This window comes from Chaetodon trifascialis, chromosome 23 (assembly GCF_039877785.1).
Source record: "Chaetodon trifascialis isolate fChaTrf1 chromosome 23, fChaTrf1.hap1, whole genome shotgun sequence".
Classification (NCBI taxonomy): Eukaryota; Metazoa; Chordata; class Actinopteri; order Chaetodontiformes; family Chaetodontidae; genus Chaetodon; species Chaetodon trifascialis.
The window spans coordinates 2,097,982-2,112,318 of NC_092078.1; the positions used below are offsets into that span (position 1 = coordinate 2,097,982).

At 46.6% G+C, this 14,337-nt stretch overlaps 2 protein-coding genes across 2 annotated transcripts; both read left to right on the forward strand.

The window, feature by feature from the left end:
• Positions 1–64: 64 nt before the first annotated feature.
• Positions 65–3,393, forward strand: LOC139351146 (Fc receptor-like B). Its single transcript, XM_070992881.1, has 7 exons — positions 65–106; positions 1,057–1,089; positions 1,191–1,333; positions 1,537–1,657; positions 1,838–2,089; positions 2,392–2,523; positions 3,100–3,393. The coding sequence occupies exons 1-7, from the start codon at positions 76–78 to the stop codon at positions 3,159–3,161; spliced, it is 774 nt and encodes a 257-aa protein (XP_070848982.1). The 5' UTR covers positions 65–75; the 3' UTR covers positions 3,162–3,393.
• Positions 3,394–6,303: 2,910 nt separating this feature from the next.
• Positions 6,304–12,490, forward strand: LOC139351144 (arfaptin-1-like). Its single transcript, XM_070992878.1, has 8 exons — positions 6,304–6,457; positions 7,874–7,984; positions 10,367–10,463; positions 10,657–10,766; positions 10,856–11,077; positions 11,418–11,575; positions 11,814–11,988; positions 12,326–12,490. The coding sequence occupies exons 2-8, from the start codon at positions 7,913–7,915 to the stop codon at positions 12,479–12,481; spliced, it is 990 nt and encodes a 329-aa protein (XP_070848979.1). The 5' UTR covers positions 6,304–6,457; positions 7,874–7,912; the 3' UTR covers positions 12,482–12,490.
• The last annotated feature ends 1,847 nt before the right edge of the window (positions 12,491–14,337 follow it).

The window sequence follows — 14,337 nt, forward strand, 5'->3', positions numbered from 1 at the left end:
TCTCTCACCTCTCTCCCTCTCTCCTCCCCCCTCTCTCTCACCCCCTCTCTCCTGTCTCAGTCTTCAGCGGTCAGGATGGAGGTGGCAGCTCTTTCTCTGCTTCTCTGTGAGTCAGGTGTTAAATTTGTGCTGTTTTGTTTTTTATTTGTTTATTGTTTAGTATTTCTGTGTGTTTTACTGTAATCATTCCTCTTCTTATTACATATTCTGCACGTGTATTCTTGTTTTGGACTGTATGTATGACTCAGAGTCCCAGCGTACAGTCTCTGTCAGGTGTAAACTTGTATTCTACATTATTTAGTCAAAAGTATGTGGACATCTGTGTACTTGTGAATGCAGTTCTTAAGCACAGATCTGAGGTACTGGTGAGTATTTACACAGCAGTTTGAAGAGGAGGCCGCTCCTTCATCACTGTTCAACATAAGCTCTTTATTGTTCCAGTCAGGTGAAATCTTACTGCTTCAGCGCTCAGTAATATTTTAGATGTGAGTGTTCATTCATCTTGGTGGCTGCAGTTCGGGGATGACCGCTTCCTGTTTCAGCATGACAACATGCATAAAAGCCGCTCGCTAAAGTAACGCTCTTCCTGGCGTGCCGTGGATGAACCCCATCCAGCTCATCCGCCTCTGTGATGAACTGGAACACCTGCCAGGAGCCAGACCTGATCCCCAGCATCAGTCTGGACCTCAGCGGAGTCCCCACGGCAGGTCCGACGTGATGGAAAGACTGAAGCAGAGGATTAGAGGAAGAGATGAGGAAGCAATGATCAGGTGTCCACATACTTTTGGCCACATGGTGCATCATACAGCCTCTGTCTTTATAGCCTTCATCAGCTTTGTTAGTTATTTTAATATTCATTTCTGGCAGGACTTTGCTCTGAACCCCTCATGTCTTGAGGTTTTTGATCTTTAAGTCGTCCTGATGATTTCATGAAATATTTCCGTGACCTCACAGGTTCCTCTCAGATCCTTGGTGGCTTGTCTTTTGTGTTGGAGGTCTGATGTTGTTTTTAATGCAGACGTCGACTCTCTTTGTGTGTCCTTCTGTCTGATTTAGTGCTGAATTCTCTGGATTCTGGTTCGGCTCGAGGTACGATCAAAGGCAGCAAATGTTCTATCAAATCAGGCTCACTGCGCGTAATTCACTGGAATAAATGGACGTCTCCTCTCTGTCCTCCGTCTGTCCTCCAGTCTCTCTGACCATCACCCCCAGACGATCGCAGTTCTTTAAATATGAGAGTTTCTCTGTGAGCTGCGAGGAGGAGGAGCAGAGGGAGGAAGAGGAGGAGGAGCTGACGGGATGGAGAGTGGTGAAGAGGATGGAGGACGGAGAGGTTTGTCTCCTCGATCCACATCTTCAGGTTATGTTGGTTACAGTACACGCAGAGGCGGAGGAGTACTAATACCACTCTGTTAAATACTGCAGTACAGGTGAAAGTAAAAGTATGTCAGTATCATCAGTATAACTGCTGAATCGACGGTTCCAGTCCAGTGGGACGTCTTTTACCCACAATTCCTCTGGTCTATCCCCCCGCAGGTGAAGTGGTGTTCGAACTTGTGCTCCATCTTTACCGCCTTCCCTGCCACAGATAGTGGAGCGTACTGGTGTGAAACTGGTCTGGGAGAAACCAGTGACACCATCAACATCACCGTCACTGGTAGGCTGTCTTTGATGATTGATTGTCAGAAAGTCGTTTGAGCCGACGTCCAGCTCCTCAGAGGACACCTCCTGCTGCTCAGTGTTGTCTCTTATGAGTGTTTTTGGGTTTTGGACTCTCGGTGGGACATTTGAAGACTTTGTCTGAGCTCTGGAAAAATGCTGTTTGTTCTGGCCTCAGGTGGCTCTGTGGTCCTGGAGAGTCCGGTTCTTCCTGTGATGGAGGGCGACGATGTGACGCTGAGCTGCAGACCCAGAGTCCAAACCTCCACCTGCGACCTCACGGCTGATTTCTATAAAGATGGCCTCCTCATCGGGACCGGCTCCACAGGAAACATGACCCTGTACGGCGTTTACGCGTCCGACGAAGGACTGTACAGCTGTGAAGTCTGTGGATCTGGACTCTCGCCGCAGAGCTGGCTGTCCGTCAGAGGTGAGGAGCGTTTTGAAGTCAGTTTGTCGTCGCTGTGTTCAGACAGACTGCTGTGCAGCTTCTTCTTCGTAATAACGCTGTTGCAGCGTGAAGGTGGTCTCTGGTGAACTTACGAGATTCATCAGCTCAGTCTGCAGCTCCTCTTGACTTTAAGGCTTATTTATAACGAGTTTCAGCTCATTTTTAGCCGCCTGTCAGAGAAGAAACTCTGAAACTGTCTGTAAACCAGCAGCAAACAGCAGACGGACACAGTTTAAAAGAACAGCAGCAGCGGACTCATTCCCTGAAGTCTCTCTCTGCAGAGCCACCTGAGGACCAGGAGGATCCAGGTCCTCGGCCGTCTGTCTTCATGCTGGTGCGACACCTGGTGGTGGCGGCCCCTTACCTGATCTCCACCATCTTACTGGGCTTCATATACAGAGACAGAGCCAGAGGTGAGCTGGTCTTTACCAGGTGAAAGTCCACTTCAGAGCGTTTCATCTACTGTTTCTTAATTAGTTAACAGCTGAGCTGCAGCTTTTTAATGTCCACTGGGGGGCGGTGTCGCTATTGTGAAGAACTCAATAAATTACATTTGATTCTCAGTGATTTACTGCAGATTTCATTTGGGTTTTTAAAGCTAGCATTTGCTAAACTCCAAGACGTTACCTGTCCTAAGTCCTAAGAGCTTTAAAGGTGCTGGCAGGCAGACTGTGGACAGAGCCAGGTTAGCTGTTTCCAGGCTTTATGCTAAGCTAAGCTAACCAGCTGCTAGCTGTAGCTTTACATTCATCTAACTCTCAGCAAGAAAGTAAATCAGCATATTTCCCAAAATGTTGAGCAGTTCTTTTAAAGCTGCACATGTGACAGACGGTCAGACGTCTGGAGCGTTAACGAACATCGAGCGGAACAAAAAGCTGAAGGTGAAGAAGTGAAAGACGGACCAGTTAGATCAGTCAAAAGAGAAATCACTGCATCACTGGACGCTTCCTTTAAGGCCGTTTTCTGCTGTTTTTTAATGTTTTTTACAGAGCAGCGCGTCAGCAAATCAAGGCGAACGTGCGACAACGTCAGAATGGAAATGGGTGCTTAGCAACCAGCAGCGACCGGCGGATTTTAGAGGGAGGTCATCGTCAGATTCACCTGATGAAGAAGGAAACATCCCTCACTTTAATTCCAGCCATCATGTTCTGTATTTATACATTTCAGAAACCTAATATCGGATCATGCATGTGTTCTTTGAAGTCGTTGCTTCGCTTTGTTCTGTTTTCGGGCTGTTGATGGTTTCGTGTTTCGCTGATGTGCAGAATAAACCGTTGATCGTCTTCCTTTCTTTAAATATACCGTGGCTCTGGGGCTTTCGGTCCGCTGGCCGAGCTGCAGCGCTTTCTGTTTCCATCGCGGCCGGCCTGACAGGAAGCGCAGATGTTTGAGGTGTGATGTTGGCGGCGGCAAGGCGCCCGCTCTGACAGCGTGGGCCAGTTTGTGGCGGTCGAGTCGCTCTTTGTTGCTGTGGTGCTTCAGTGTAAACATTACAGTTTTCTAATATGACCCACTGATTACAGCTAACGACTCCTCACGAGGTCAAAACTGCCAAAGCTGCGACTCCGTCACTGCAGCTGAATGACACGAAAAATGAAAATACTCAATTGACCGTTCATTTGTGACTTTTAGCTAACAATCTGAACACTGTGTTGATTAATGACTGTTAGCGATTTATTTCACCCATTTATCCATAAATGCTAACGAGCTGAACCACATTCTTAGATGCAGGTTGTACCCGGCTGGCACAGCTGGCAGTTTGTGGACTGTATGATATGATAGAGCACGACGCAACAGGATGCAACGTGACACAAACGACACCTGAGTGTGTGTTCAGGCCAGGTCACGGAGAGGTGCAGCAGATCCCAGCATGCACTGGGAGAGAGCCAGCAGTGAAGCCAGTGCAGGTCAGCAGTCGCTGACAGTTCACCTCACCTGCATGTCTTTGAGCTGTGGGACAAACCAGCTGCGATGAGGAAGACATGCCAACCTCTGAGCCGCTCCGCTGCCCACCAACACCAAATAACACGACGCCACCTGAATGCACCTCAGCAGAGTCCTCCGACAGGTTCAAGTACGGTTCAGTTTGGGTTGCAGACCTTCACCTCTGCATTTGACTTCCTCCATTTCACTAAGAACTGCAGTACTGCAAACATGAGCCAATCCTCAAAGCAGACAACATGTGTTGCATGCACTCAAAAATCCTGAAAGTTTAGCTCACGGACATCTTCGATTGTGCTTATTTTCATCATTGTCAGTGTGATCAGGTCCCAAAGCTCAGGTACGCCGCAGTAACCATGAACAGTAGCAGCATCGTTGTTTCCTGTCACTCAGCCAGCCGCTCGACGTCTCGGGGCTTCGCTTCGGCAGGAAACGGCCGCATGTTGAGCAGAAAACCTGCTCCTCTTCCTCTCCATCATCCCTGCTGTCTCTGTGCTCTGCGGGGGTGGGGATGTTTGACTTTATTTCAAGAAGGTGAAACAGTTTGTTCTTGTGAATGAGGGGGGTGGGGGATGAAAAGAGAGGTCTAATATGACTGTATGCTCCACGTATGTGCTGAGAGTGCTGCAGTGCTGATTCACCTGTGGTCACGAGCACCTGGAAGACGCCTGTTCATCGACCGCAGAACACGCTGCCTCGTGTTTGACCTCTGTGGGTTTGATCTGTGGCACCACCTCCAATAGAACCACCCCGCTGTGGTGCTGAGGCGTTAGAAACAAACACCACCCTGTTTGGATCAGCCTGGTCTGTCTTTAGATGTAGCTGCTGTAGTTTAACTACACCTGCGGACAGTCTTCTGTTGAATCAAACTTCGGATCTAACAGTGAAGTTTGGCAGTTTGACGGACACTGATGGTCAGTTTAGAAATGCTGGATTTGCTGCAGTGTCACTCTGAACCACAGACGGTCTCATGGAGGACACGCTCAGGTCAGGATGCGGCAGGCCAGCCGGATGTCTTTAGGCGTGATGGTGACCCTCTTGGCGTGGATGGCGCACAGGTTGGTGTCCTTGAACAGACCCACCAGGTCGGCCTCGCCACCACCGTACCCGGCCGGCTTCTTCACTCTGCCGGTGGCGGGAGTGCTCTTACGGGCGGCTTCGCTCGCCAGCTGCTTCCTGGGAGCTTTCCCTCCGGTGGTCTTACAGGCAGCCTGGCCATGTTTCTCCTCTGCTCCTACGGCTGAAACGTGTCCTCAGCGCGACATGAGGCTTTATGAAGGAAACGGCGGAGCGAAGTGAGCGCCAGGCCGACAACAGCGCGGCTCCATCTGATCAACTATTGGATAGAAAAACATTCAAACTAACCACTCCAACAAAGAAAGAAAGAAAGAAAGAAAGAAAGAAAGAAAGAAAGAAAGAAAGAAAGAAAGAAAGAAAGAAAGAAAGAAAAAGATAGTGAGGAAGACAGAAAGAAAAAATGAAGGAAAGTAAACGAGACAGAAAGAAAGGAAGAATATACATATATATATCCTTTATTTAACCAGGTAAAAGCCTCACTGAGATTAAAATCTCTTTTCCAAGAGTGACCTGGCCAAGAAGGCAGCCCAACAGCATTATCACAAAAAAACAAATACAACAATATGAACAGACATAAGACAACTGTTAAACACGAGGGTACAGATCAATAACGAGAATCGAATAATAATAATAATAATGACAGCAACGAGAGGGGGTCAATAAAATAGAAGCAAAAGAGTTCAAAAACAGTTACATTGATCAAGAGTTTTCCTCTCGATCCCTCATCATGGCCTTGAATTCCCTCAGAGAGAATAAAGATAAAGAGTTTGTTGGACAAAATGTTAAATATAAACAAAATCACACACTGAAGTTCACATGTTTACAGCCTACTGCTCATAACCAGCTCAAGGACTTGTTTACACACACACACACACACACACACACACACACACACACACACACACACTGCATGTTGTCAGTGTTACTTTTATAGATTAATATCAACCGTTTGTCCGCGACGGTCAAATGTTTTGAACTTTGAACAAACTCGCTCTGATAATCTTAAAGTTAAATATGTGTGTGACTTAAAAAAGTTGGCAAGCTGATCTGATTACATCCGGTCTGACCGGTAACTATCACCGCCCAACTGGGAAACACAAGGAAGTAAAACGCGCGTCCTCTATGTGAGGAGAAGGCTAACAAAAAAAAAAAAAAACGCTTCCGGGTATGTTTGGCTGTTCTTTGCTTCAGTTTCATAACTTTCCAACCAGAGTTTGGTTCAGTGTTCAGTTTGTAACATTTAAACATGACGATTTAACCTAAAAACAGAAGTGAAGAGAAGAAAGTGAGACGGTTTGACGGAGGAAGAGGAGCCGTTTGTCTGTGAAGGTAAACGCGTTTGACCCGTCTCCTCCCGCCGCTGCCCTCCCTGTTTGTGTTAGCCGGTTTCTCTTCGTTAACGTCACAGAAAAGTTGTTCATTCTGCCTTTAACACGCGGAAACTGACGATTTATTGCTCAAAAAACGCAGTTTTCTCTCTGTGTTACGCGCTGAAACCGTTAAAGTGGAGCAAAGCAAACTGTGGCCGGTGGCGAAGTAACGTTAGCTTGAAGCAGATGAACGTCTCCAGCCGATGACCCCTCACACTCGGTCCGCTTGTTTTGTCACTTTTAAGCCTCTGTGAGGACCCTAAAGTTGGACAATACTGACGCTGAGAGGTGTTTCTACTATTTTGTCCACCCCTCTGTTAAGGCGGATTTGCTGCAGGACTGTCAGGTGGAGCTGGGTGTACCTAATAAACTGGCAACCGAGAGTTTATCATTGATAAATGAAACTTTTTAAAGTAACTTTTACAGGAAAACTGCCGAATAAGTTAAGAGTTATGTTATTTATCAGTAAACTGATCTGCAGTCAGGTGGGTCCAGAGTCTGCACGTGCATGAAACAACGCGTCAGAACCAGTTTGACCACACAAAGGTGCAGATTGATAATCTGTTCATTCTGCAGGAAGGTGGAAGACTTCAGTTCATCATCATCCTCTGACTGACACACCTGGTTTGATTCGAGCTTCAGGTGTTCACGTGTGTTTCCTCCTCTGTGCAGAAGTGACTTTCATCTTCCTTTAAATAAGCAGAAGCGGAGAAAACCACAGTCTGACATGAACAAAGCTCTGCTGTCAGTGTGTTTGTCTCTTGGTTAGAGACCAGAGGGGACAAAGACAGACACAACGTGGCTTCTTTATCTGTAGGCTGAGTTGAAAGGACTTTTTCTGTGTGTGTCTGTGAAATCACACGGCCGCTGCATGTCAGGGCTTTTATTTTGGAGATCCGCGCTGCAGTAACAGGCTGAGCGTGGCCACTAGGTGGCGACAGACGACTTGTCAAAGTAAAAGATGACCTGCAGAGCTCCCGATGAAGAGTGTTCAAGCAGTTAAAGGTGCTTTTTAATTGACTTTGGGCAGGTTTCGTCTTCATAGCAGGCATGTGATTAACACTGACCAATCACAGGGCAGCATCACTCACAGTGTTTAACGTCAACGCAGGAACACATAAATAAGACTCATGTACGTCATGTAACTGTCATGTGATCAGCACTCAGCCATCATTTTGAGCTCCCTGCAGCAGCTCCAGCTCAATGTAAATATATAAATAGATATTCATACTTCTCCAGAGAGGGTAAATATGTACCAAAGCCCGGCGACGTGTTGAAATTCTCTTTGTAGCAGCACGGTTTTTAAAATGGTTTGAACCTTATGGCGGATGGAAATACCAAGAAAAGTTGGCTGATTTATTTATTTTTTCTCCAGAGGAGGACAAAGAAGACGAAGAGTGGGCGGGGCAAGAGGATGGAGGGGGTGGAGCAGAGAGGAGGCATCAGCGTGGCGTCTGGCATCGCAGAGGAGGAGACTCATCCCAAGGTGAGACGCACGAAAAGACTGTCTGTCTCTGACGTTTCTTCAGCGAATCGAAACATGTTTACGTCGTTTAATGAAGAAAACTGGACAGTAATTCCTTCCGTCAGCGACACGGACAAAAAATAACATGCTACATGTCCCAGGTGTGTCCAGGTGTGTTCAGGTGTGTTCGTCACTGTTTAGAGTCCCCTGGAAGCTTGGAGCACGTCTCTATTTGTGTGTTTTGTTGTCAGCTGCAGTGTGTTGAGCTCTCAGGGCCACCGTACATTTCACACTTCACCCAACAGTTCAAATTCATCACATTAATACAGCAGTGTCCAGTCTGACTGACCTGAGGGAGACAGGTGATGTACAGGTGTCCTCCGTCCTGTCAAACTCTGAGACAGACACTGCAGCTAGCTAGCAGTGCTAACAGTGTAGCATCACTAACTCATGATTCCTGCAGTCTCTTAGCGTCACTCAGTTTATCGTACACACACAGTATGAAACATACATGTGATGGGTTTATTTGTTCTGTCCAGATATTCACACACACACACACACACACACACACACACACACACACACACACACACACACACACACACACTATGCAGCCAAAACAGACAGCGAGCAGCGTCCACAGTGTTATCAGCTTGGTTGGACAAACAGTGACGTCTACCGTTTGTCTGATAAGACAATCATTGTCGTGGCTCGTCGTGATCGAGGCAGGTGAACAGGAGCGGTCCTGCTGCGATGATGTCAGCAGGTGACTCACCTGTGTAAAGACAGAAGCTGCTGCAGCTGACGGAACGTAGTTCAGCTGCTGTTGTTCCCTCCGAAGAGGAAGAAAAGATTATTTCACATACTGATCCATGAGGATCCCTGGATCACCACGATGCTGACCCTTAAGATTCAGCTCTGGAGATCTCAGGCACGTCAACATGATTGACAGCTGTCAGCCTGACTCTGACACATGAAGCGTCGTCACGACAACCTGAAGGCTTCAGCTGTCTCCACTGAGACAAAGTAATCCATGTTTTCACAGCAGAGCTCACAAAGCAAGGCACGCACCAGCCCCACTAACCTTTGCAAAGAGCAAAGGTGTGTGTGTGTGTGTGTGTGTGTGTGTGTGTGTGTGTGTGTGTGTGTGTGTGTGTGTGTGTGTGTGTGTGTGTGTGTGTGTGTGTGTGTGTGTGAGACAGATTCGTCTTGCGTCACTGCACACCTCGCTGTCTTTTTAATGCAACACAACAACTTTGAGCCAAATTCCTCTGGCCCAATGAGCCCTCCACAGGTGTGTGTGTGTGTGTGTGTGTGTGTGTGTGTGTGTGTGTGTGTGTGTGTGTGTGTGTGTGTGTGTGTGTGTGTGTGTGTGTGTGTGTGTGTGTGTGTGTGTGTGTGTGTGTGTGTGTGTGTGTGTGTGTGTGTGTGTGTGATTCCTAAAAAATCTGCACATTTCCTTAAAAATGACTTTCTAGAAAGAAATGAAAACATGGAGGAAAAGTGACAGAGAGGAGATTTAATGCTGCTGCGCGCACACACACACACACACACACACAGAGTGTGTGGCTGTCTTCTACGATTAGAGATTACAGACAAGAGATGTCAACACTGGAAGTATTTAGCGTGTGTATGTGTGTGTGCGTGTGTGTGTGTGCGTGTGGGTGTGTTGTTACCTCTCATCTGCGTCAGGTGGTTATTTCCTGTCTTGAGTGTTCCAGAGACCTCTGACCTCTTTGCCTGCCGCCAATCACAACATGGAGTCATCATCTCCGTGGCAACCTCACAACCTTTTGATCTGGGTTCTGATTGGACCCTGTGAGCTCCGGTTCTCACGGTGATCCTTACAAGTCTCGTCACGGTGCTGTGACTTCTGACCTTTGACCTCTTGACTGTTGGTTACTGCCGATGCTCCTTTTTCTTGGAACTGAGGCTCACGCTGCGTTCAATAACTGTTGAAAAATTTTAAATTCCAGCTTGAACCTGCAGCCGTGCGGTCAAACCTCAGCTTCTCCAGCCTGAAATTCAGCAGCTGCTTGAAGTAAAAGAGTTCGGTTCCTCCATGGAGACGTCAAAGGGACTGAGAGGACACATGAAAAACCTGAAGTGGACGTTTCCATTCAAGGAAAAGTGATCTGAAAGGGATCCAAACACGGTCAGAACCAGTCTAAAACCAACAGTTAACAGGCCTGACTTGAGTCCTGCTTGGGCCCATTTTAGCCTGAATAAAACTTGGACCCGGCTGAACTCTGGACCTCAGTGAGGAGTTTTCACAGGAAAATCTGAAAGCAGAACATTTCATTTTTTCCTCCCTTGTTGTTTGTTTTGGAGCGTTCAGTCACAAGCTGCTCTGACCTCACGGGCCTCGACAGCACCTGACACCTGTCTCCTTTTCTGTTACAGGAAGCAAACAGTAACTGCAACCACACAGACAACAGTGTCACTTCCTGTCCATCTGAGGCCACGCCTCAGGTCACCACGGAAACAGGGCAGAGCAAAGGTAAGGTCTGTGTAACATGTACTGTAATATTTCTGTTAATACTTCTCATTTGTTTATACTGGCTGTGTACTTTCCAGTCTGAGCTCAGTCTGCTCGCCACTGCTAACAGAGCGCTAACGCTCAAAGATGAGCTGTAGGAAGTATTGACACAGATGGTCTTAAACTCTCCACTGACCTTTGACCCCACCTCCAGACCTTCCAGTGACACCATCAAGTGAACCCGTGGTGGTTCAAGGCAACAACAAGAACCCAGCCAGCGAGAAGCTGGACCGAGTCCGCAAGTGGAGCATCACCACCTACAAGGTGAGACTGGGCTCCGTGTCGCTGCTCATTGGTTGAAGATATAATTGATAAATATCGGTGTGATCGACGGCGATGCTCTCTGCCTGCAGTGCACCCGGCAGACTCTCTCAGAGAAGCTGGGTCGTGGATCTCGCACGGTGGATCTGAACCTGGAGCCTCGCCTCGAGCTGCTCAAAGACGACAGACAGCGCTATGAAAACGTGACCAAGCTGGCTCAGACGCTGGCCAATCAGCTCGCTCAGTTCACAGTTACCCAGAAGACCCTGGGGGACGCTTTCAGCGAGCTTAGCCTCAAAACCCCAAAACTGCATGTGAGTGTTCTAAAGTATTTTCATTGGTACTACTGCACAACTGTTACTACTACTACAATAGGTTGTTTGCAGTCACGTGACTTTAAATTCAGATGGAGGGCAGGAAGTGAAAACTGCTTTGGACAAAATGGAGGAAAGTTCTTACTGTGCTAGTTTGATGAAATTAGGAGGGAAAGGTAGAAACAGAACATCAGATGTTGGATGTGACGTTATGAAGAAGAGCGATCAGGCAGCCATGATGGATCAGCCAGTGAAAACAGGCGGAACATTTCAAGACCCCCGGGTGCCGTCATTGGGTCCAATCAGCTCTTGATCAATGGGGGTCACTCCTCTCTCTCAGGTGGAGTTTGGTGTGAATGCAGAGGCTCAGAAGTTTCTTTCTAAGAGTGGGGAGACGCTGACGGAGGCCATCAAAGCCTTCACGTTCGACATGAACACTCTGGTCAACAAAACCATCGAGGACACTATGATCAACGCCAAGAAGTACGAGGCTGCCAGGTGGGTGGAAGACACTTCCTGTTTCCTGTCAGCGGGGTGTAGGAGTCTACATGTCATGTCCAGATATTTTCAGTGTTCAGCGGTCAAACAATGGAGACGAGAAATGGAAAAGAAAATAACATGATTTGGCAAATAAAGCTGAATGATAATTGTAGAACTTTTTAGGCTCTTTGTGATGTGATTGAGGTCCATTTCAGTCGTTTCTGGAGATATCTGTGTAAACTTCTCCAACTTCCAGGGTGGAGTATGATGCGTACCGGGTGGACCTGGAGGAGCTGAACATGGGGCCGCGGGACGCCGTCACCCTGCCCAAACTGGAGCAGGCCCAGAAAGACTTTCAGAACCAGAGGGAGAAGTTCCAGAGGATCAGAGACGACCTGGCCGTCAAAGTCAAGCTGCTGGAGGAGAACAAGGTGAGAGGACTCAGAGGTTTCAGGTAAACCTGGAAATGGTGCATTTCATCCTTTACAATTATCATTAGTCCCAAACCACAAACGACAAAGAAAAACTGCAAATGATCCCTTTGAAAAGCTGGAAGAAGAAAATGATTGAACTTTTCTTTGGATTGATAAAATGATTGATCTCCAGTAGACACAGAGATCTGCACATGGCTTTAAGGTGGTTCAGTGCAGAGGTGGCTGAGGTGGCGTGCATGACGGCTGAGGTTGATGTTTAATGAAGAAAAGTAAAAAGTTTCATGTGCGAGCTGGTTTGGACTCAACAGATCCTTCATTTTCGCTGTGCCTGCAGGTCAAAGTCCTCCATAACCAGTTGTGGCTGTTCCACGGTGCCGTTGCGGCTCACAGTTTATCGTGTCACAGCTTCCTGGAGCAAAACATCCAGCAGGCCAGCGATCACCTCAGCAACCCCAGCGTGGACGCCCCCTCCTGGCTGGAGGAAAGCTGACACAGCAACAACCTGAAGTGGTCACACAACAGGTGACCGATGCGGGTCTGGAAGATGTTTTGGGATTAATGGACTTCTGTTGGAACAGTTTGGGAGGGAAGGTCGTTTATTTATACCAGAGTGGAGTTTGTGGGTTTGAGATAGATTTCCAGCATCTGGAAAGTGTTCGGTACAGAAACGTGGAATTAGATAGATTGGAGGGAAATTGTGTTTAGGACAAAAATGCCTCAAGAATTGTCTCTTTCTATACGATACACCCATTCACAGACATACAGCGCCTGTGACTTCTGACCTGTTTAATGGAGACACCCATATGTACCCCTTCTGGCTTTCTTGCCTCTTCCTGTGTGTTGCGGAGTAAATCCATCTAATCCTCTGTGAGGCACTAAGCCTTTCTTTGAACTTTAACAATCCTCAGCCACTGCAGTCAGGAACTCACAGCGACTAAAAGTGCCTCAACACCACTGCAGGAAAACAGCCTCAATGTCCGCAGAGGCTGGAACGACCCAGAGCTCTGCAGCAGCCGGGGTTGGCTTTATTGATAAGTTTTGGATCTTATTGATAAAATACTAAAATACTCGTCTTGAGTTTTTTCTATCTTCTCATTCTTTTTTTAATAGTCAAAAATGTAAAACATTCAGGCAGCAGCTTCTCATTTTTGTCGGTTAAACTGATAAATGTTGCCAGTGGTAGATGATGTAAGTGGAGCTAATTAACCTTAATTAAGTAAACTTCAGTGTCCTCATGTTTGTTGTTATCTGAGGATTATTTGGGAGGTAAAAGAAGCATGTGTCCCTATCAGTGTGTGTTTGCAGTTCAATAAGACCAACAGTGTGATGAGACCTGAAGCAAACTGCTCAGCTCATCTGAATCTCCTGGTTAAACTTTATTCCATATCATACCAGCCATTTATTCCCATCAACAAAATCAGTTACCAGATACAGACAGTTTCAGCAGCTCTGATTTGGTTTGCTTCTGGTCATTTCCTCCTCTGGTTTACACAACAAGACTCTCAGCAACATGCAAAGACCGATAATTTGTACAAACCAAAAAATGTTGCTATATGCTGATGATGGCACCTTGTTTGTTGATAAAGCCTGGTTGGTTGTAGCCAGTCTTTCAGCCAACATTTCATCAGTAGCCAAAGTTTAAGTGTTTCTACCTGTAAGGTGAAGTTTTGAGCCACAGATTTAGTTACTGCAGTACTCATTTGGTTAGCTGTTGGTCATTTCCTTCTCTGGTTTACATGACAAGACGCTCAGCAGCACTGATAATGTCTGACAAACCAAAAAATGTTGCAGTATGTTGGCCATGTCGTCTCATTTGTTGGTGAAGTTTGGTTGTTGTCAATCTTTCTGGGAACATTTCACCAATAGCCAAATCTTAGCGTTAATTTATTTAAAACCTCTCTTATTTAACAATGTGATGTCATTTGTCTGTAATCCCCTATTTAAATTCAAACCTCAGCCACCACCACACTCCAGTTACATTCCAGTTGATAGACAGCTAATATTCACTTTATTGGAAAGCTTCACAGAAAGAAACAAGTTGGCTGCTGGTCGTTTCCTCCTCTGGGTCACATGGCAAGAAGCTCAGAAACATCCAGAGACCAGTAAACCAAAGACATGTTGCTGTATGCTGATGATGATGCCTTGTTCATTGATGAAGACCAGTTGGTTTGTTGGTGAGGAAATCATCAGCAGCCAAATTATAAATGATTATGGTCTGCCCCATGAAATGCTTTAAAAACCAATATACTCTTTACACACTGAAAGTTTAGCCTGGAAATAGTCTTTGTTGTAAAAATTATATTCAGTTTATTTGAAAATGACTTGTATGTGTTTTTTCTTCTTTTG

Bases quoted from the DNA above. Each gene is read 5' to 3' on its own strand.
- LOC139351146 (XM_070992881.1), top strand. From the start codon at position 76: ATGGAGGTGGCAGCTCTTTCTCTGCTTCTCT. The intron at 107-1,056 runs GTGAGTCAGGTG...TGTCTGATTTAG, and splicing joins AGCTCTTTCTCTGCTTCTCT to TGCTGAATTCTCTGGATTCT. The intron at 1,334-1,536 runs GTTTGTCTCCTC...ATCCCCCCGCAG, and splicing joins AGAGGATGGAGGACGGAGAG to GTGAAGTGGTGTTCGAACTT.
- LOC139351144 (XM_070992878.1), top strand. From the start codon at position 7,913: ATGGAGGGGGTGGAGCAGAGAGGAGGCATCAGCGTGGCGTCTGGCATC. The intron at 10,464-10,656 runs GTAAGGTCTGTG...CCCCACCTCCAG, and splicing joins GGAAACAGGGCAGAGCAAAG to ACCTTCCAGTGACACCATCA. The intron at 11,576-11,813 runs GTGGGTGGAAGA...TCCAACTTCCAG, and splicing joins AAGAAGTACGAGGCTGCCAG to GGTGGAGTATGATGCGTACC.